The 23,956-nt window shown below is 41.1% G+C and overlaps 1 protein-coding gene across 1 annotated transcript in view; it reads left to right on the top strand.

Annotated features, from left to right (window-relative positions):
* DNAJC6 (DnaJ heat shock protein family (Hsp40) member C6) overlaps positions 1 to 23,956 on the top strand; it is a 107,608-nt gene that overhangs the window by 39,942 nt on the left and 43,710 nt on the right. Inside the window, exons 2-5 of the mRNA XM_068965856.1 lie at positions 11,114 to 11,264; positions 12,485 to 12,534; positions 12,642 to 12,790; positions 23,192 to 23,314. Of these exons, the coding sequence (XP_068821957.1) occupies positions 11,114 to 11,264; positions 12,485 to 12,534; positions 12,642 to 12,790; positions 23,192 to 23,314 (473 nt within the window). The remainder of the gene's footprint in view (positions 1 to 11,113; positions 11,265 to 12,484; positions 12,535 to 12,641; positions 12,791 to 23,191; positions 23,315 to 23,956) is intronic.

The following is a 23,956-nucleotide window of genomic DNA, read 5'->3' as shown; positions in this document are numbered from 1 at the left end:
GCAGAACATTTTCTGTTTCTTCAGAATTCCATTGAGGGTTCTGATCTCGTTAGATTTGATCATTATTGTTTCATAAAGGGGAACCTCTTTATTTGGCCCAAGTTTTGGAGAGTAAAGATCTCCTAGACAGATCTGTTCCCCTGGTATACCATGAGTGCTTAGAATATTTGTTGAAGCAGAGTAAGCCATATACATGCATTGTTTTTATGAGGATTTACTGTGTAGAATTTGGATTGACAAATGTAGCCTGACTCTGACAATCAATCCCTGAATGAACAAAATGTTACATCCATTTTACTCGGTTTTCCTAGCATTACCAGCCTGTCTGTGATCACTGTGCTTTGCCTTTTTCTACAGCAGAGTCAATTTCAGTCTCACTGTGGTCTTCACTTTGACTCTATTTCTCATTCATTCCACTCTTCTCATCCTTTTTTTAAATATCTTGGATCCTTTCAGGAAAGAGGAGCTAGAGATGGTTACTTAATTACCTTATCTTATCTGTCTGAATATAAAAACTGTAGGCAGGAAATACAACCAGCTTTTTTTAAGTTTCATGAAATCTTCATCAAAGGGCAAGCATGCTGAGTGGGTGCTGGATGATACAGTGCTCCAATCAGAAATTCAGAGAAATACGAGGAGACAGTGAAAGCATCTGGTTATATTTGCGGCATACAATAATAATGCCAACGCAAAGTCTTTCCCAAGGTTGATCTGTTTGGTCCTCCTTGCCACCTCTGCCATCTTCTTTCTGATTCTTGCTTTCTGCAGCAGCCCAGTTTCATGTCTATTTATTGAGTGTTTACTGTGTGCCAGGTATCGTGCTAGGATTTTAGGAAGGTATGAGGAAGTATGGAACATTTTCCCTGTTGCTGAAGACCCAAAGTGCTGGGATTAAGGCGCATGGGTCAGACTCATTCATGAATAATTTTGTGTTGTTCAAACTACTCCACATCCTAGGATGGAGGTGCAAAGTGAGGGGCAAGAGTTGGCACAGAGTCCTTGTGCAAGACTTCAGAATGGGAAGGGGGTAAGGGCAGAGGCTTTGGGGACTTCAGAATGGGAAGGGGGTAAGGGCAGAGGCTTTGGGGACTTCTGTAGTGGCCTAGTGGCTAAGACTCTGGGGTCCCAATGCAGAGGGCCCAGATTCAAGCCCTGGTCAGGAAACTAGATCCTGAATAATTCAACTAGAACTGTGGTGTGGGAGAAGACTCTTGAGAGTCCCTTGGACTGCAAGGAGATCCAACCAGTCCATTCTGAAGGAGATCAACCCTGGGATTTCTTCGGAAAGAATGATGCTAAAGCTGAAGCTCCAGTACTTTGGCCACCTCATGCAAAGAGTTGACTCATTGGAAAAGACTTTGATGCTGGGAGGGATTGGGGGCAGGAGGAAAAGGGGACGACCGAGGATGAGATGGCTGGATGGCATCACTGACTCAATGGACGCGAGTCTGAGTGAACTCCGGGAGTTGGTGATGGACAGGGAGGCCTGGCGTGCTGCGATTCATGGGGTCGCAAAGAGTCGGACACGACTGAGTGACTGAACTGAACTGAACAGCAACTATATATATATATAAATTTAAAAATTTTGTTTAAACCTATATGCTGCCACAAAGACCAGTGCAGCCAAATAAATAAATAAGCAGAGGCTTTGAATCCGCTAAACCTAGATTCACTTTCGTTCTGCCACCATGGTTACTAAACTTTACCAAAGCCTCAGTTTCCTCAGTGGGACTCCCGAGGACCACCAGGCTTACTGTGAAAGCCTGATTTAGCAGTGTATGGAAACTGCCTAGCAGGGTGCCTAAGGGCATGCACTTCACAGATGACCTTTTTACAATGATGATAATCTCCAAGAACTTTACAACTGAAAGAGACTCAACAAATCATCCATTTCTGTCTTCTTTGACACCTTGAGTCTATGATTCTGTTATGGCCTCATAGCTCCGTGAGGAGCTGGGATTGCCTCTCCTATCAAACTCCTGAAAGTGGGTGCAGAAATATTGTATATACTGGTTTGATGGTATCAGAAGTGATAATAAAATCTTTAATAATTATCATGATGAGATAAGTTAATATATAAATATATATATTATATATTCTCTAAAATATAAAGTATGAAATATATATAAATATAAAATGTAAATATATAGTATAAAGTATATTCTCTAAACAAGTAAATATACATATGCACATATAACTGTTTACTATGTGATAGTGATTATAGCACACATTATTTATCATTTAAATGTCCATCTTTTGTGTTGATTTGGGACATTCTCTGGAGTATCTTTTTCACTAGCTAAATGATCCCCATTTACAAGTGTTGGCTTGATGTAGGGAATGGTGTCGGGTCCTTTCTGCAACATCCCTGATAAATTGACTGTCAAAGAGGCACATTATTTCAGTACAAGAAGGCCTGAGTGTGCTGTTGACATGTCAGGACTGTGCTGCACTTTGAGGGTCCTTCCTGGTTCAGATGCTGAAAGCCAGCATCACTGACTTCACCTGCTTTGTGACCTGTGCCTGCCAGTGCCGAGTTCCTTTAGAACTGCTGGTAGATGCTGCACACACTGAGGCTTCTGCCCCTTGGTCTGTTGAGCAGCTGCCAGACTGGTCCATGTCTAGGGCCACTGCTGTGCAATGTCACCAAGTGACTTATAGTTCGCAGCTCATGTTATGTGCCAAATAGTACAGAAGTATTTCAGTATTTCAAAAGCCAGTATCTTTGATTCTGTGTGAACCTGAAACAGCATATAATTGTTCCCCATATTTCATACCAGATTACCTCAAGGTGGGAAGAGGAAACCCCAGGACTATGAAGAGGTTCACCTCTGTTAAACACTGATGATTCTGGACTATCAAATGTGAAGAATTAACATGTGCTGTAGCGGAAGCTTTAGAAAGAGACCCTGTCCTTGTCGCACATGTCCGTGCTGTCTGTCTTCATCAAACCTGAAACTGAACAGCATGGCCTTTTTTTTTTAATTGCGGAGGCTGCTTAACTCTGCTGGAGACAGCATTTTCATGGCTTTATTCTTTTCATTCCCCAGAGCCACCTTGTAGCTATCATTTAATAAGTGTGCACAACACTCCAGGCACTGTGCTGAGAGTTTGTAGAATTTCTTCTTATATAATCCTCACTGAGATCCTGTGTGAGATTCTATTAAAGCTTCTAGTTTGCAGATAAGGATATCAAGATCCTGATAAATTGTTTAATTTTGGTAGGCCATATATCCAGCTAGTAGACGAAGTTGACTCCTATCCCTGTTTTGACTTAAGCACCATATTTTGAGTGTGGTGGGTTTGACTCTTAAACCTTTGTTTGGCATAGGGTGTGTCAGTTTTTTCACTTACTTTTTTTCTGTGAAATTTGTTATCTCTCCTTTTTGCCTTTTCATACTGTTCATGTGGCTCTCAAAGCAAGAATACTGAAGTGGTTTGCCATTCCCTTCTCCACTGGACCATGTTTTGTCAGAACTCTCCACCATGACCCATCCATCTTGGGTGGCCCTACACGGCATGGCTCATAGTTTCACTGAGTTACAAGGCTGTGGTCCGTGTGGTCATGTTGGTTAGTTTTCTGTGATTGTGGTTTTCATTTTGTCTAAGGGCTTCTCTGGTGGCTCAGACAGTAAAGTGTCTGCTTGTAGTGCGGGAGACCCGGGTTCGATCCCTGGGTCAGGAAGATCCTCTGGAGAAGGAAATGGCAACCCACTCCAGTATTCTTGCCTGGAAAATCTCATGGATGGAGCCTGGTAGGCTACAGTCCATGGGGTCGCAAAGAGTCGGACATGACTGAGCGACTTCATTCTGTCTGCCCTCTGATGGAGAAGGATAAGAGGCTTATGGAAGCTTCCTGATGGGAGAGACTGACTGTGGGTGAAACTGGGTCTTGTTCTGATGGGCGGGGCCATGCTCAGTAAATCTTTAATCCAATTTTATGTTGATGAGTGGGGCTGTGTTCCCTCCCTGTGTTTGACCTGAGGCCAAATTATGGTGGCTGTAATGAAGATAATGGTGACCTCCTTCAAAAGGTCCTATGCATACACTGCTTCTTTCAGTGGCCCCAACCTTGCAGCAGGCCACCACCAACCCACGCCTCCGCTGGAGACTCCTGGACACTCATGGGCAAGTCTGGATCAGTCTCTTGTGGGGTCACTGCTCCTTTCTCCTGGATCCTGGCACACACGAGGCTTTGTCTGTGTCCTCCGCAGTCTGTTTCCCCAGTCCTGTGTAAGTTCTGGTGGCTCTATGGTGTGCTTAATGGTGACCTCCTCCAAGATGGCTTATGCCATACCCCGGTCTACTGCACCCAGAGCCCCTGCCCCTGCAGCAGTCTACTCCTGACCCATACCTCTGCAGGAGACACTCAAACACAGTTCTGTCTCAGTCTCTGTGGGGTCTCTGGGTCCTGGTGTGCAAAAGGTTTGTCTGAGCCCTCTGGTTACTGCAGCCATGAAATTAAAAGATGCTTGCTCCTTGGAAAAAAAGTTATAAATAACCTAGACAGCATATTAGAAAGCAGTGACATTACTTTTCCAACAATGGTCTGTCTAGTCAAAGCTTTGGGTTTTCCAGGAGTCATGTATGGATATGAGAGTTGGACTATAAAGAAAGCTGAGCACTGAAGAATTGACGCCTTTGAACTGTGGTGTTGGAGAAGACTCTTGAAAGTCCCTTGGACTGCAAGGAGATCCAACCAGTCCATCCTAAAGGAAATCAGTCCTGATTATTCATTGGAAGAACTGATGGTGAAGCTGAAACTCCAGTACTTTGGCCGCCTGATGCAGAGAATGACTCATTTGAAAAGACCCTGATGCTGGAAGATTGAAGGCGGGAGAAGAAGGGGATGACAGAGGATGAGATGGCTAGATGGCATCACTGACTCAATGGACCTGAGTCTGAGTAAACTCCGGGAGTTGGTGATGGACAGGGAAGCCTGGCGTGCTGCAGTCCATGGGGTTGCAAAGAGTTGGACACAACTGAGCAACTAAGCAGAGCACAGTATAAAGAATTTGAGCTTCCCAGGTGGCACAGTGGTAAAGAATCTGTCTGCCAGTGCAGGAGACGCAAGAGACTTGGGTTCAATCCCTGGGTCAGGAAGATCCCCTGGAGTAGGAAATAGCAACCCACTTCAGTCTTCGTGCCTGGCAAATCCCATGGACAGAAGAGCCTGGCCGACCACAGTCCATGGGGTCACGAAGAGACAGACACGACTGAGCACACACTGCATAAAGAGGTTAGATTGGTGCCAGCGATTCAGAAAGTTTGAATTTTTATTTTATGTTTATTATTTATGTTTGTGCTTATTAAATCATCTGAATTCTTTCTCTAAACTCAAATATTTTTCCTTTGCAAAAATTAGATTGTACTGTGCATTTTTGTATCCTCTTTATCTCTCACTTAGCCTTTTGTCGTGAGCATCTGTACTCTTCTACAAAGTGATGTTAATAGCTAATTTAATAACTAGGAGCTAGTTACATTCTTAGAGGTACTCAATCAATCTGTTACTGTGGGACAATACATCCTTTATTGTCTCCTGCCATTGCAAGCAATGCCTCAGTGAACATCTTTTTTTGGCTGCACCGGGTCTTCATTGCAGCCTGCAGCTTGCAGGCTGCTCTAGTTGCAGAACTCAGGCTGTCTTGCAGCAGGTGGGCTTAGTTGCCCCATGGCTTGTGGGATCTTAGTTCCCTCACCAGGGATCAAACCAACGTCCCCTGCGTGGGAAGGCAGATTTTTAACCATTGAAGTCTCAGTGAACATCTTTATGCATAAATATTTGCATACCTTCTTTTTCTTTATGGAGGAACATCCTTTCTTAGGGGTTACCAAGTGAAGTTATATGCAGCCTAGAGTGTCATAAGCATATATATATATTGCATTAGCAGTGAAAGCATATATGGGGAATGCCTACTGTGCATTATGGACTTTCCAAGATAAGGCCTCTGTCAACATCTGCTTTCTTATTTCACAGTGTTTCTCAGGGTGTTTTGTCCACAGCTAACAAATCAATTGGATGTTTATGAAAAATACCCACACTTACTTATCTTTTATTTCTAGCTACATTAAGGCAGTTAAGACCAGCCTTAACATTTTTCTGGTCTCCTTAGTAGTCATGTATGGATGTGAGAGTTGGACTATAAAGAAAGCAGAGTGCAGAAGAATTGATGCTTTTGAACTGTGGTGTTGGAGAAGACTCTTGAGAGTCCCTTGGACTGCAAGAAGATCCAGCCAGTCCATCCTAAAGGAGATCAGTCCTGGGTGTTCATTGGAAGGACTGATGTTAAAGCTGAAACTCCAATACTTTGGCCACCTCATGCAAAGAGTTGACTCATTGGAAAAGACTCTGATGCTGGGAGGGAGTGGGGGCAGGAGGAGAAGGGGATGACAGAGGATGTGATGGTTGGATGGCATCACCGACTCAATGGACATGAGTTTGGGCTCCAGGAGTTGGTGATGGACAAGGAGGCCTGGTGTGCTGCGGTTCATGGGATTGCAGAGTCAGACATGACTGAGCGACTGAACTGAACTGAAAAATACATTTATTTTCAAAATTCTAAATAATTATCAGATCATCTCAAATCTTTTTTGGACTGATACTTAGTATAAGTAAATGAGCAAACAGCTGACTAATAGACCCATGGGAAGAGACTGTCTTCCAGGAGAGATAAATTTGATGTCACTCTGTGAGTAAGAACAGGTCAAATCATAGCCATGGTGAGTTCTTATGACTTGGGAGAGATAGGATGGTGTTTCTAGTTTCCTAAACATTAGGAATCCCAAGAAAAACTTGTTTATCACATCCTTAGAAATGACACAGGGGGCAAAGTGCGGTTCTCTTCTGCTTATCTTGGGTGGGATTAGATTTTAAAATGAAAAGACATCACAAAACAGAATTCTACCTGGAGCCTTAGGGGCACAGACCTGGACTCTTTCTCCTGGGGTGGCATTCTCAAGCTCTCTCAACTCTGACATCCCTGCTCCCACCCTCTTAGACCTTCAAATCTCCAAAGACTCTTTCTAAGCCCAGGGTGTATGTTCTTCGCATGAAGCATTTAGAAAAGTGTCAGAGGTGGCAAGATCTGGATTCCTAAGAATGCAGGATCTTTCAACCATTTAGTTCAAGGATTAAAAAACTTTTTCTATAAAGGACCAGATAGTAAGTACCTTAGATTTTATGAGCCATAAGGTCTCCATCACAACTCTTCATCTTGGCCATCGTAGCATGAAAGAAGCCATAGGCAGTGTGTAAATAAATGAGTATAGTTGTATTCTACTAAGACTATACTTATAAACATTGAAATTTGACCTTCATGTAGTTTTAAACTGTGTTTAACATTATTCTTCTTTTGACTTTTTCCCCAATCATTTAAAAGTGGTAACATTCTTATTTCACGGACTGTAAAAACAGACAGCAGGCAGGGTTTGCCCCGTGGGCTGTGGTTTGTCAACCCCTATTAGTCACTGTCTTCCTCCTGCATGTCACGGTTTCTCTCTTCGTTATGTCGCTTTTTGAAGACTTTCTGCTTTTCCTCTTAACAAGCTGAGCCTCCAAAATTCTTTTTAGATTCTGTGCTTCTGACACTCATATAGCTCATTAGAGAAAGCCAAAATACCCTCCTCAAAGCCCTGTAACGTCATATAGTGTCTTTCTTTTCTTTTTTGTGTCCTGGTTAGTTTGACATATAACTTGGGTATATAGAGGTTACAGACGTTGTAGCTCTGCCAGATGGTTCTGGTTTCTGCAGGGTTCCAAGGCTCTAATGAACAGAGCATGGAGCCTGAGTGATGATAAGAGCCTGATTTTTAGATAATCAAGGATATTTATATCTTTTAATAGGTTGGTGTCTTGGAGTTCTATTCCAGCATGAAATTGAGAGAGAGAGGTCTGAATAATCAATTTGGTGTCATCTCTTAGAACAATCATATATGAGAAGGGTGTTCAGGCTAGAATGGTAACTTGGGCTGGAAATGAGCATTTATAAGCATATGTTGCTCTATCCTTGCTGTATTTAAAATGAAAATACGATACAGACTTTTATGTGTGAATGTGTTTAAAGGGAAATAATATGCCCTTTTTCTTACAGAAGCCGAACACACGAGAGCGTGCTTAGATCTGTGGCCCTAGCCCTCGCCTAGAGGAGCTGCTCATCGAGCTGGCTCCGGGCAATTATGCAGGGCTGTGAAGCAGTGTGGGCGACAGAGGCTCAGCTGCCGGAGTAATGAGATTGGTTTGGTTGGTCTGACAGGTGCAGTGATTTGTGAGAGGGCTTGTTGGGAGGACAGCTGCTGCTGAGAGCAGCCAGATGAGAGGCAGACATGCGGGGGTGGGGAGGAGCGGGGATTTGGAGAGGGACGGCTGTGTGTGAGGCAGGTGAGGGTCCTCCTGAATACAGCTGCTGAAACTGTGGACTGGAATGGAGCTGTGGAGGAGTGTGAGATGGTGGAGGTGGCATAGACTTTGGAATGGTACAGACTTGCGCTTGAATCCCTGGCTCTATTGCTCATTAGCTGAGATCTTAGGTGAGTTGCTACCCCTGTTGGAGCCTCTGTTTCTTCGCCTTTAAAATGGGGATAATAAACACCCTCCTCATCTCCCACAACATGAAACTGTACTAACATAAAAGTCCAAGTGGAGTTTCTGGTGCTTGAGAGAACTCGGTTAGTGGTAGACGTTACAAGTGTTTATTCATGCGTCTGTTCACTGACTGTGCTTTGCAATTTCTAATAGAGCCTTGTTTTCAAATAGATGGCTAATGGTGACTTGGCCATCAAAAGCTCTTGTGATCAAGAGATAAGCACATTACAGTCAGCATGTATTTATAGGTATGTATTTGAACTCCTACAGCTCGAAGGAGTTTAGTAGATATAGTGAAGTGTGGTTTAAAGAACAACTACCTGGCCAGTAAACACAACAAAAGATACCTCCTCTTCTGATAATTAGGGAAAGCACAAATAAGACCAAAAGGAGATGTGTCTCATTCACCAGGTTGGTAAAAATGTTAAAGTCTGACCATACTAAGTGTTAAGGAGAATGCAGTTTGGAAAAATGAAAATTAATATTAATGTATTACTTATGGATACCTACATATGTAAGAAAAGTTTAAAGAAATTATTTGGAATGATAAATATTAAATTCGAGATAGTATTAGGAGAAGAAAGAGGGATACTTTTGTCCAGGTTGCATAGGGCTCGAATCCCAAACTCTGCCCAAGACTTATTAGCCGATGAGCCATATATGCTTAGACAAGTGGCTTAACCTCTGTGCCTTGGTTTTTTTGATGTATGAAATGGAAAAATAATATTATAATAATAATATCTACCTCATAAGTATGCTGTTGGGATGAGTGAGCATAGGTAAGATGTTTAAAATAATACCTAGCAAATAGTGCTGTATATGTTAACAATTCAGGGTTTTATTACATGAATATTTTATTTTTCTCTATTTGGTTTTTAAAATATAAAGCACTGCAATTTTAAATTTATAAATATTTCAGTGTTCTAGAAGATAAGGACTACATGTAATATAACTACAATATCATTATCCTACCTAAAAATTAACAATAAATCCTTAATGTTGAATACCCAGTTAATTGTTCAAATCCTTATTGCCCATAAATGTCATTAACTTTTTATTTATGTATGTAATTTTTTTGGCTCTGCTGAGGGCTCCAACCCGTGTCCGCTTCAGTGGAAGCTCAAGAGTCCCAACCACTGGACCAGTAGAGAATTGTCATTAACTTTTTATGGTTTGTTTGGATTAAGTTCCATGCATTGTACGTGGTTGATTGGTCTTTTAAGACATTTTCATTTATAAATTCCTCCTCCAGCTTTCCTTTTTCTGGCAGTTAATTTTTAAGGTTTATTGAGGCATCATTGATATATAAAACATCACCATATTTAATGTATGCATCTTGATGAGTTTAGATATATGCATTTAGTCATGATACTATTACCACAACCTCCAAAAACTTTCCCGTGTTCTTTTGTGTGACTTGCTTTTTGTTTTGTTTTGTAACATGAGATCCGTCTTCTTTTGTTTGTTTGTTTTGAAATTTTCTCTGCAGACTTTGCACAGACACATTTAACCACTGTCCACACGCATGTATCTACCTGTCACTTAAAATAACTGATCAGGTTGGAACACAGATGTGCCTCCATCCCCCTGTCCTGAGGGAGGTATGAAGGGAAACTTAGCAACAGAGTCAGAGTTACAGAGGTTCGCTCCTGTAAGCTAAGTGAGGTCCTGTGTTCTACTATACCTGAGATCCAGAGATCTATCCTCTTAACATATTTTGAAGTATACAACAAATACTGCATTTAAAAAAAAAAAATAAGAGATGCCATTCTTGCCCTTTGTCATCATAGAGTTGAAAAGTGAACAAAGATGAAAAAATATCAACATAGGAATTTCAGGGTGCAGCATAAAAATAGTATAGCTGCAATCTGTTGACTCCTTAATATAGTAGGTACTATGCTAATAGCTTAAGATACACTCATTTAATGTTTTCTGGTGAAGTAGGCATTATTTTTATCCCAATTTTATAGACAGCAAGAAAGAGGCTTAGAAAGGCTCCCTAAGTTCTTACAGTTAGGAATAGCAGCAGGGCTGGGCCAGAACCCAGGTGAGAGGGACTCAGGCTCATACCTGCTGGTCTGTACAACCTGCCTGGCTGTTGTTTATATTAGCTTCCTCTGCACAGATTCCTACTTCCTTCATGTATCAATCTTGATAAGCTAAGTTACGCTATGTTAAGAAACATTCCCCAAATGGGAACAGGGTAGCTTCTAATAATAAAGGGATATTCCTCATTCATGCCACATATTCATCACGCTTAGTTGCTAAGTCGTGTCCAACTCTTTGTAACCCCGTGGACTGTAGGCTACCAGGCTCCTCCATCCATGGGATTCTCCAGGGAAGAGTACTGGAATGGGTTGCCATTTCCTTCTCCAGGGTATCTTCCAGACCCAGAGGTTGAGCCTGCATTCTTCTGCATTTCTTGCATTGGCATGCAGACTTTTTTTTTTTTTTTTTTTTACCATCGAGCCACCTGGGAAACCCATTACCTCTTTTTCTGCTATTACCTCTTTTTCTGATTTCCGTTGGCAGGTGCCTCGTCTCCAGACATGGAGCCCAGCTATGGCGGAGGTCTTTTTGACATGGTGAAAGGAGGGGCAGGGAGGCTCTTTAGCAACCTAAAGGACAACTTGAAAGACACTCTCAAAGACACGTCTTCCAGAGTTATACAATCTGTTACCAGGTATGTGCTTTCTTCCCTTTACGTTAATGGACCTTGTGCCCCCAGAGGATCTGGTTACCTGCCAACGGCTTATCTGGCTCAAAGACTTATCAATTTTGCGATGCAGCTGCATGGGGTCTGATTGAGGAATGCCATTGAAGTCATCCGACTGAGACTTTGAGAAAAGCACAGGCTAGGAGGACTTGGCTTACTGGTACATTAGAGGATAGTGGTTGCCATCCCTGGCTTTCAAATCCATCATCCTGGATTCTAACGCAGTACCTGCCCTTGTTAACCTGAGGCACATCAACTAACCTCTCAGAGCTCTACTTTTATACTCTGCTAAGATTTATGTCTTTAGTGGTTCAAGAATTAGGTGAGATAATCACATGCAATCCAAGTAAGCAGTCCTTAAGGATTGTATTCAAAACAGAAGTTTGTTTTTATATTTTAATAGCCCTTTAAAATTTATTTACTGGGAGAAGTTTCCTCCCCTTCTCCTGTATGAAACTTTTACAAGCGGGCCATATGAATTCTTTTTTAGTATTAGGAATTATAAAGTTCTAGGGTCCTTTTACATTACAGTGTGCTGTGCTATGCTAAATCGCTTCAGTTGTGTCTGATTCTTTGTGACCCTATGGACTGAAGCCCGCCAGGCTCCTCTGTCCATGGGATTTTCCAGGCAAGAATACTGGAGTGGGTTGCCATTTAGTTACAAAATGTGGTTTTAAAGCAGAAATCCATGTGTGTAGTCCGGTATATTAATCAGCATTTTAATTTTTGTTCAAATATAATTTTATACTTTACCTTCAGTCTCCAACCAGCACCTTGTAGGCCTCAAAAAAGGGTCCTTTGTTTTCCCTCCATCACTTCCTCTTCTACCCCCTTGCTGCTGACGCTTAGGGGAACTGTTTTCCTGTAGGTGAAGAGGCTGAGACAATCAGTGTTAATGAATTAGCAGTGTTTTCTCTTCTGAGATGGATTCTATTCATGAAGTGGCATCTACAGAGGATTTTGGGGTGCCCTGTTTGGAGGGGTAGATGTGTGCTTCTGAGGGTGTGGGTTGTCTTCTGTCAACAATGCTTCCTTGGTAGAGAGAAGATGGCCTTGAGGGAAATCAAAATGCGGCTACTGGATGGAAATGTCCTGGGATATGATGCACGGGTGACTGAGAGAGAGAGGAAGCAATCTTGGGATATTTGGATCATTTTAATGAATGCCCTTTCCTGTCTTGCTTTTAGCTACACAAAGGGAGATTTAGACTTCACTTATGTTACCTCCAGAATTATTGGTAAGTCCCTCACGTTTATTAACGGCTCGGTGGCTCAGCTGTCAGCTGCTGCCCATTGTGACAGCAGGCCTGTTTAACCTATTTTCTCTCTATGTTAACCTTCCCAGTGATGTCCTTTCCTCTGGACAGTGTTGACATAGGATTCAGGAATCAAGTTGATGATATTCGAAGCTTTCTGGATTCCAGACATCTTGACCACTACACGGTGTACAATCTGTCGCCCAAGTCTTATCGAACTGCCAAGTTTCACAGCAGGGTAAGGAATTTTAGACCTGATCACAAGGTTAAAGACGTAACAGGGTATTTTACCCTTGAAGAGCTGTTCTCAAAGCCTTTGCCCCTAGGCACATGGAGCTGAAAAATTATGTACTATCTATACTTCTCTATCTGTAAAGTTCTTATTAGGCTACTATAAGATATTCTGAAGCTTTTCCTTGGGTGAGGATGTTTGCAGGAAAGTTTCTCTGTCAGTGAGGTACCCGCTATTTGGGGGCCTCAAATCAGCTGTGACTGGTTGCTCAGTTGTTAGGCACGTTGCTGTGTGGCTCAGTGAAGACTGGACTGCTCCACGGGGCAGTTGGAGACCCTTATATTGGAGCACTAATGATGCCTTTCACCCTTCCTTATTGCTTGTTGAAGCAGTGTGGTGGGACCAGGAGAGACACGCCAGTTTGAATGGAAATGGCTTTCTGACTTTTGGTAGAGGTACATTTTTCCTAAGTGAGGTATAGCACGTAAACAGTCCACACTGTGGGTTTGGTGATGCGATTGCTCATATTTATAGTGGTGACACTGGCAGCAACGTTTTTAGAGCATTTGCAGTGTTCCAGGAACTTTACATGCAATCTATTATTAATTCCCTCAACAGTCCTCTGAAGTAGATGGAGAAACTGAGGTACAGAGAAGTGGGGTAACAGCCATTACTCTGGGCTGAGAGTGTTACCTGGAAAACTGATTTATCCTCTCAAGGAGCTTTTGGGACTGGGCAGAGAAAGAGTTCTAGTTTCAGGCTGGTTAAGGAGTGATGAGAGCTGGCTTTGGCTTGAATCTAATGCCAAGTCTAATATTTCTGGCCACTGAATTTGGTTTACTCAGTAAAATAATACGGCTTTTTCTCTCTCAGGAACACTTTCAAATATCTCAACTTAGCCTTTAGCTATGATTGGTTCTGCAGCTGCATCTGGATTTCTGAATAAACAGAAAGGGTTTTTTACACATTGTACCCTGTAAAAGTGAAGTGTTAGTCACTCGGTCATGTCCGACTCTTTGTGACACCACGGACTATAGCTCACCAGGCTCCTCTCCATGGATTTCTCCAGGCAAGAATACTGGAGTGGGTTGCCATTTCCTTCTCCAGGGGATCTTCCCAATCCAAGGATCGAACCCATGTCTCCTGCATTGCAGATGGATTCTTTACTGTCTGAGCCACCAGGGAAGTCCTGTAAAAGTGAAACTTGATTTCAAATATGCAAAATAATACCTGGCTGTGTTTACTCTGCATCAAGGATCTCAGTTTTGATGCCAGAAAGCATTTTGCTGCGAATTTTAGTTGCCATTAATAATCTCTGGGCCTCAGTTTCCTGATCTGTAAAATCTGGAAATTATTCTGTATGCTCTTTTAGACCACTTCCTAGCCTAATGTTCAATAAAATAAGGGAGAATTTTGTGAAGGATTCTCTTTTCTCAGATCCAAATAAAGCAAGAGGTCACCCAGTGGTTCTCAAGATTTAATGTACATCAGAATCTCTTAGAGGGCTTTTAAACATTCAGCAGAGGGGTGTGATGAGAAGTTGCTATGCTCACAACTTTCTGGATACTCCTTCTGCTGTTGCCCTGGGGACCACTCTCTAAGAAGCATTGACAGAACTGTTCTCAAGTGGTTTGCTCTAAATTCCTATTCTATAACAGATTTTAAATGCAGCTCTTTAAAATTTCACTATAATTAACTGCCCTTCCAACTCTCATTCTATCTATTACCTTATTGAGAGCAAGTAAATTAGCATCCACAAAAATGTGGGTAGATATTTTATTTCTAATTCAACAAATCTTTTGAATTGATCTTTTCGGTTTAAAAACTCAGTGCCATCATTTTCTTTCTTCTTTATTTTTATTGAAGTATAGTTGATTTTCAGTGTTGTGCCAGTCTCTGCTTTATAGCAAAGTGACTCAGTTATACACAAAATGCTATTATTTTAATAATTGAAGGACCATGAAACATCCTGCATAATATTCCTTAGAAATTTTATTTCATCTTGAAATATTTGTGATAGTCTGGAAAATTTTCCCTCTGGAAGTAAATAAAGATATAATATCACTATAGAAGTATTCATGCACATTAATATATGCATATATGATTATGCATATATACATATATGATTTATAAAAGCAATCTCTATAAAGATATTTAAAGAAAGGCATCAATTAGTATAAGCACATATTTTGTGACCAGACTTAGCAGTCTTACCAAAGGAACCAGAAACTGAACGTGGAACACCTGCCTTGGGCTGTTCTCACTTGCCCTCAGAGAGCAGTTCAGTTCAGTCGCTCAGTCATGTCCTACTCTTTGCAACCCCATGGACTGCAGCATGCCAGGCCTCCCTGTCCATCACCAACTCCCAGAGCCTGCTCAAACTCATGTCCATCGAGTCAGTGATGCCATCCAACCATCTCATCCTCTGTCATCCCCTTCTCCCTCTGCCTTCAATCTTCCAGCATCAGGGTCTTTTCCAATGAGTCAGTTCTTCGCATCAGGTGGCCAAAGTATTGGAGTTTCAGCTTCAACATCAGTCCTTCCAATGAATGTTTAGGACTGATTTCCTTTAGGATGGACTGGTTGGATCTCCTTGCAGTCCAAGGGACTCTCAAGAGTCTTTTCCAACACCACAGTTCAAGAGCATCAATTCTTTTGCACTCAGCTTTCTTTATAGTCCAGCTTTCACATCCATACATGACTACTGGAAAAACCATAGCTTTGACTAGATGGACCTTTGTTAGCAAGGTAATGTCTTTGCTTTTTAATATGCTGTCTAAGTTTGTCATAGCTTTTCTTCCAAGGAGAAAGCGTCTTTTAATTTCATGGCTGCAGTCACCATCTGCAGTGATTTTAGAGCCCCCCCAAAATAAAGTCTCTCACTGTTTCCACTGTTTCCTCATCTATTTGCCATGAAGTGATGGGACCAGATGCCATGATCTTCGTTTTCTGAATGTTGAGTTTTAAGCCAGCTTTCACTTTCCTCTTTCACTTTCATCAAGAGGCTTCTCAGTTCCTCTTCACTTTCTGCCATAAAGGTGGTATCATCTGCGTATCTGAGGTTATTGATATTTCCCCCAGCCATCCTGATTCCATCTTGTGCTTCATCCAGCCCAGCATTTCACATGATGTATTCTGCATATAAGTTAAATAAGCAGGATGACAATATACAGCCTTGACATACTCCTTTCCCAATTTGGAACCAGTCTGTTGTTCCGTGTCTGGTTCTAATTGCTGCCTCTTGACCTGCATACAGATTTCTCAGAAGGAAGGTAGGTAAGGTGGTTTAGTATTCCCATCTCTAAGAATTTTCCACAGTTTGTTGTGGTCTACACAGTCAAAGGCTTTGGCATAGTCAGTAACTCAGAAGTAGATGGTTTTCTGGAACTCTCTTGCTTTTTTGATGATCCAGCAGACGTTGGCAATTTGATCTCTGGCTCCTATGCCTTTTCTAAATCCAGCTTGTACATCCAGAAGTTCTCGGTTCATGCCTCGCTTGGAGAATTTTGAGCATTACTTTGCTAGTCTGTGAGATGAGTGCAATTGTGCAGTAGTTTGAACATTCTTTGGCATTGCCTTTCTTTGGGATTGGAATGAAAACTGACCTTTTCCAGTCCTGTGGCCGCTGCTGAGTTTTCCAAATTTGCTGGCGTATTGAGTGCAGCACTTTAACAGTATCATCTTTTAGGACTTGAAATAGCTCAGCTGGAATTCCACCACCTCCACTAAGCTTTGTTCGTAGTGATGCTTCCTAAGGCCCACTTGACTTCAGACTCCAGGAGGTCTGGCTCTAGGTGAGTGATCACACCATTGTGGTTATCCGGGTCAAAGAGCAGAGAGCACGTTTTTTTATTTGCTGCCTAGAGTGATGGCTGGCCTGGCTAGGAAAGGTTTCTCAGATGATCAAATGTGCCAAGTATTGTTGAATACGTAGATATCGAATAAAAATTTGATTCTTGTTCTCAAGGCACCTCAGCCTAGTTGGAGAAAGAAGCCAGGATGTTCTCAAGACAAATGGAAATAATATTTACAATACATACTGAGGAAGTTTAGTGAAGGAAGATAGTAGTGAGAGCTGGACCCCAAAGCATGAGTAAATCTCATCTAGGTGAAAGGAGTGGGGTTATTTCGTCTCCATGCAAACTGTAGAGAGTGTCTTACCCGTCTCTTCATGATCTGGCCTCTGTGCTCTCTAGCTCATCTTTCACTGTTCTTCATGTCCTGAGAACCCATGCTCCCACCAGGGGAGACACACTGTCTCATCCACGAGCTGCTCCCACTCCCTGACAGGCCACCCATTCCACAGCCCCACTCTTCGGAGGATTTCTCCATGCCAATTCCAATTCTTTCCCCTAAAAAACAGAACTGCACTACGTCGTTACCCTCTTTACAGATGGTCCCAGAACTCCACCGAATGGAACTAGACCCTCTGACTTCACTCAACCCTCAGGTGCATCTCAGGAAGACAGTCCCACAGCCTTAGAATTTTCAGCATAGCTCTGTTTTTGATAGGTCTGTATCTCTTTCTAATTCCCTAATCCTTTCTCTTGCCAACACTAACACTACAAGCTGATTTGCATCACATTGTTGCATGACTTAGAAATGTGTTCTTGGTTCTCCTCTTCCTATCCTCAAGGACTGAAGTCATTTTCTTCTCCTTCCCGACCAGTGGAGGGCTAGGTCTGCAAATAAGTCTTATTTCAATAAATGTAGATGGCCAAGGCTTCCTTGGATACCACTGTTGGAAGAGACCAAACACAAGACCACTTTTGTGTAGGGGCCCACATGAATGGAGCTCTGTCTATGTCTCTGTACCTTGAATCCTGAACTCAGCCGTTTTACCTTTTTATTATGTGATGTGTGTTTGGAGATCAAGATGGTGATGACAGAGACAGGCTGTTTCTAGGATGACTTTATTTTGCTGAGGGGCATCATTGTTTATTTTGATTAACTTTGATGCTTAGAAACCACATGGGTTGACAGGAATCATATGAAATAATTAAATAGCAGTTTCTTAGTATTTGCATATGTAGATATGTATGAAAGTGTTAGTTGCTCAGCTGTGTCCGACTCTTTGTGACCCCATCCACAGAATATTAAAATAGGACTCTGTGTTTAGTTTCCGTTTTAGCAGAGGATTTGACTCAAAACAAAGCATAGCTGATAGCCCTGCATTCATAGTGTTAGAATTCCTATTCAGGACTGCAGAAGAGGTGTTGAATGTCAATTTTTTGCCTTTTCTTAGCCAGTATCCACCTTGAGGAAATAAAAGTCATGCTTTTGACAGTGGAGTCTTGGAGACCAGTGAGATGCATCATCTAAACCAGATGTTCTGAATCTAAGTTAAATAGACAAGAATCCATTGTATATTTTGATTCATGCATGGACTTCAGAGTTTTAACTATGTATTTTTCACTCCTATTTTTTCTTTGTTATGATAGAAGACATATAACATAAACATACCATTTTAGACATTTGTAAGGGTACAATTCAGCAGCATTAAACACACTCATAATAGTGTATAATCATCACCAGTATCTATACCCAAACCTTTTTCATCATCCCCCAAATATACACTGTACTCATTCACTCTGAGTGAGTGTATGTGTACGTGCACTGGTTCCATTTCTGCACAGAAGTTTTGTAACTATGTCCTAGAGTTTCAGGAACCACTGCTTTACACATTTCTTGGTGTTATTGTTGGCAATAAATGGAAAAGTGGATGAATGGCCAGCAAATCTAGGCTGCCCTAAAGTTCTTACATCCTGATAATGCGAATGTAAGTGCCACTTTGAGCCTCCTTCTCCATCTGTGCAACCAGGAAGGAGTAAGCTGAAGGAGCCCAGCTAGTAACATAGAAAAGATAAACCCAGCTGGTTCTTTTAGAATCTTATTTTATTTCCACTATTTCTAAATGGTATAATCTTATAGAATTTCTTCCTCTTTGCAAATAATTTAATTTTAGGAAAATATATGATCAAGTTGGGTTTCTTAAAAGGTTTGTGATTTTTTCTGAAGGTCACCTATTTTTCCTTTCTCCTTCCAGAACTCACTAAAGAGGTCACCATAGCTCCTAGTTGTTTCTCTCCTGGTTTTCTGGATGGTGAGGGGAGCTGGCCACAGAGGAGTGACTTTATATTCATCTCTCCTCTGTCGCTGTACATCAGTGTAAGGGTAGGAAATAATGGGGCAGAAAAATGCCCCTGGCCTAGGAGCCGGAGAACCTGAAAGTCCAACATTCTAGTTCTGCAGCCCTCAGTGACTTGACTGTCTTATTAACCTTGGTAAAAAAAAAAAAAAAAAAATAGCCCCCATGTGGTGCCATAACTGCCTCAGAAATGTATGGAACTGTAGTTGATAATCATCAGACAGTGTACACATTTTTATTATTTTTTACTGAGGTGAAATTCATATGATGTGCACAAAAATTATCCTAGAGTCACATCTCAACTCTTCTTGGGTAAGTCACTTCATGTCATCTAAAAATCATCCTCCTGTAGTAAGTAGAGATGACAATAGGATTTCCATCTCAAATACTTAGAATATTTTTCTGTAGGTGTGCTATAAGGAATACATTTGAAGCAGTGTCTGGCTTAGAGTAAGCCTTCAGTAAGGGGAAGCTATAATCACCATTACTAATAATAAAATGCCAAATAAGCAATTGCCTGAAGTACCTCTGTCCTCCAAAAATGGAATCAGGTTCTTAAAACACTGGATATGACTCTTCAGTCTGATTCTCTATAGCATCTTTTGCTCTTATGCTCAGCAAATGGGATGCTTCTGTCATCTCCTCTCTTGCCTGGGGAGACAGAAAGATGAAAACCGAATAGCATTCAGCCCTGTGCTGCTCTGGCCTCCTTTCCCTCCAGGTGGTATCATGGAGCCTGTAATCCATATGGCATTCTCTGCTGTCTGCTACTCCGGGAGGGGTTCAGAGAGACTGGAGGCAGCATAATGAAGTGTCACCTGCCCAAGGATTGTGCTTATTGTACAAAGCTGTGAACCTCACAAAGCTACGAAAACCTCTTGCAGTGATTGATTTTGTTTAAAAAGAAAAAATTTTTTTTTCGCCTTAATGTTTTTCCCCTTTAGACAGAGCACATGCTTTTAAAAAATTCTAATTGTATGTTTGTCTAATGGTGTATAATTATATATCAAGTAAATATGTAATTATGGAGTACTTTAAATTAATATTATTTACTTGATTGATTTAATGATTCTGAACAATTGGTGTATTGTGCTAAGAACAATTTAGCCAGCTTTTAGCTGAGGCTCATTATAGATACTGACATTTAGTATTTGTAGGGGTGACATATAATTTCTAAGAGGTTTAAAAAGGCTGCCTGAATACTGTTTGAGAAAATAAATTTTCTACATTTTTACATAGTCATAATCTAAAAATACAACAAAATTGATTCAACATTGCTTCTTCAAGATCTTTTACATACAGACAAAGATAAATCATGTTATAAGAAGTGATTACCATATGGGGTTCCTTCCTTGGTTCTTTCATTCATTTGTTCACTCAGCAAATGCCTACTGAGTGCCTACCATTGGGCTAGCATGTGGACTCTGTACTTGGGTTACAAAAACAAGAAATGGTCTATCTTCTCCTGGAGCTTAGTGTCTAAATGGGGAGATAGATGTAAATAGTTAATTTGAATATGGCTTGTCAGTTAGCTGGCACTTACTGTGTTTATGTCATGCTCTTTAGGTCTTACAACTGACCTGTAATGCCCATTTTTACTTCACACACAAGAGACTTGAGTCTTGGAGAGGTTAGCAACTTGCCAAAGGTTAATTAGGTAGTAAGTTGTAAAGCTAAGGTGAAAACCAACCTGAGGGCTTCACCATGTTGCTCTGCTGATCAGGATGACTAAGTATTTCTGCCTGTGAGTGTTAAGAGAAACTGTCAGAGACAGGAGAACGCTGGAACTTGGGCTTTGTATTCTGAATAGAAATTTTCCAAGGGAAGGAAAAACATTGCAGACAGATAGGAAGCAGCTTGTATAAATATACATTTTGCAATTCCTCTGATGGCAAATCTTTTCTTCCCAATTATTCTATTTTTAATCATTATTTCCATACCTTGAGAACACATCAATGGGGAATCTCTTTGAGAATAAAGAATGGGCCAGAAACAGCCCCAAATCATATTAGGTGAAAGGGGCAAGCTTTATGGAGTTTAAATTGACAGAGGCTCAACACTGGCTACCCTGGGTTGTTTGGTAGCTTTGTTAGGTGTTTCATCTATTTTGTTTAATGCATTGCACCTGTCTTTCCCAAAGGTCTAGGATAATTAACCACCTGGCAGGTCCCCCGATGCCACCTGCAATCATTTTACAGGGAAAAAAGTTACAAAATAACCAAAAAGAATGGGCTTTTGGCATCCACAGAGAGAGAAACTCTGTTTGGTTTCGGGTGTCAACTCTAGACAGCACAGATAATTTCCCACCTATATTTTGACTAGTTACTATATGGTTACTAGAAAAGCGTGAACCAAACAGATTATTCCTGCCTCTCCTTCCCTACCGTTAAATGTAAAGAATTTGGGACGTTTGGGTTTTCTTAGACCAGTGTTGTTAGTGTTGCAGAGCACTTTTTGATGACACGACTGTAAAAGCCCGTTCCTTTGACCAGAATTCCCTGTCTTAATAATGGCACCTCCCATCCTTTTATCCAGCCATTCAGGCTGGAAATCTGGCAGTCATTTTTATCTCCTCCCCCTGCACATCACTGTCTACACTCATGCACTGCCACCCTCTGATCGATCGCTAAGTCTTATATACAGGCATTCCACTTCCTGTCTATTTTTTGAATTCCTCAAGTCTTTGTGTGTCCCACTACCACTCATCTAGCTTAAGCCACTATCGTTTCTTACTTAGATTCCACTTACTGCCATCTGACTGTTCTCTCTGACTGTGTCTTTTGTCATCTATATCCTTTCTTCATACTGAAATCTAATAAGAGTTACTTTCCTTCTTAAATATTTCTCTCAGTTCTTAACAAGGCCTTGTATGATCTGACCCTTCAGTCTAAACTTTTGCCCAAAAGGGTTTTATTGATTTTTTTCAAACATAGTTTGCTCTATCTGACCTTAAGGATTTGCACTACAATTACCTGATAAAATAATAATAATAATAGTGATAGCCAGTATTTGTTGATCATTTTGTGTGTGTCAAATACTGAGCTAAGCCTTTGAAATACAATCTTATGTAGTAGCCACAATCCTATGAGGTAGATAGGTGATTAGCATTCACAGTATTTTATGGAGAAAGGCTTAGAGAGGTTATTAAAGAAAAGTGAAGGTGTTAGTCATTGAGTCATGTCCGACTCTCCTCAGTCCATAGAGTTCTCCACAGGTAAGAATACTGGAGTGGGTTGCCGTGCCCTCCTCCAGGGGATCTTCCTGACCCGGGGATCGAACCCAGGTCTCCTGCATTACATGCCGATCCTTTACCATCTGAGCCACCAGAAAAGCCCAGAGAGGTCATTGAGACGAAAAGTGAAAGTGAAAGTAGCTCGGTCATGTCCAACTCTTTGCCACCCCATGAACTGGAGCCCTCCAGGCTTCTCTGTTTTCATGAGTTTGCCTAAATCTAAGTTTTTCCCTACCGAGACTCATGCCTAGAATTCTGAGGCAAATAACAATTTCAGCCAGTATACTGTTGCAGCAGAGTGACTTACATTCAGAAGACCTTGGTTGCAATCCTGGTGCTAACCAGTGGTATGAGTTTAGATAAGACAACCTCTGAGAGTCAGTCTTCTCTTTTGCAAAATGGGAATCGTATTAGTACCCATCTTACATGATTTTTCAGATCAGAGCCAAGCAGAATTCTACAAATGTAGTCAGTGTTCTATAATGTGTTGAATGATTGCATGTGTTAAATGAATGAAAATGCCAGATATCATCCCCATTAAGTTGTGAGTTCCTTCATTAAAAGAGAAAGAAATAAGACCCCTGAAAAAGCCTATCTTTGGCTTACTCAGCAGCACTTTTTCATGTTTTCACTTTTATCCGCTTGGATAAAATTAAGGGTAGTGCAGGATTTATAATGTAACCCTATGATTAAGCATCTAGTAGGCAGATCAAAATGTTTTATACTAAATAAAAGTTAAATTCAGTGTAACCCCACAGAAGTTTTAAAAATCCAAATAGGTAGTTTAAATCATCCAGTTTAATTTAAAATGTATTTCAAACTGTGTTTTCTTACCAATTACTGAAACAGTATTTTTAAAGTAAAAAAGTTACAGGATTAAACTCTTCTGTGTTTGGACCCTGTTCCCAACTCTTCCTGCTGTGTTGAAAGAGGATGTAGTGTCATTTCCAGAAGTTGTTTGGTGTGATACCTGCTCCTGGAGAGGGAGTTGCTTGGGAATTCATTCCTTTCTGCTGTGTTCCTTTAGGTCTCAGAATGCAGTTGGCCCATCAGGCAGGCCCCCAGCCTGCACAACCTCTTTGCTGTGTGTCGGAATATGTATAACTGGCTACTGCAGAATCCCAAAAACGTCTGTGTTGTCCACTGCTTGGTGAGTAACCTTTTCATGTTGCTGATGTGGCTGTCGTTTGTGCTGGTTTGGTTTGGTCAAATACAAATGGCCTTATATAGACTAGTGAACAGGTAATGCTTATATTGAATACACATTTATTAAGAACCTCCTTAGGGAGTACATGATATAAGCGTTATAAACGAGGGGAACACATTGTTCTTGCCTTAAAACTCGAATGCCAGTGAGAGAGGTAGATATGTATACAACCTCCATAACACAGAGCCTCTGAAATATGCTATTACTAATATAAAAAAGGTCGAAACAAGAGCTATGGATGCCCAGGCAAAAATGCCAGAGTTTTGGGTGAATAGAATTGACATAAGCATATTGGAATATTTTATTCTCTTACCTTTATGTTTGAATAAAAACAAAATTAAAAGACATCTATGCCCTTGTATGCAGTCACATAGATTGACGATATTTTATAGCAGTTCTAGTGGGACTGATGATTTTTCTGACCACTGACCTCCTAGAATCCCTTTACTCAACCTTTCCTCTGGAGGTCTTTTGGGTATTGCTTTAAACTCAACTTTAGGTAAGATCTTTTTTCACAATATGGACATTTGATTATATATCTAAATATCTTTGGTGGCATTTAATGTACTGCATCATCAGGACCTG

Source organism: Capricornis sumatraensis, chromosome 2, assembly GCF_032405125.1.
Source record: "Capricornis sumatraensis isolate serow.1 chromosome 2, serow.2, whole genome shotgun sequence".
Classification (NCBI taxonomy): Eukaryota; Metazoa; Chordata; class Mammalia; order Artiodactyla; family Bovidae; genus Capricornis; species Capricornis sumatraensis.
This window is presented reverse-complemented; position numbering and strand designations above follow the sequence as displayed.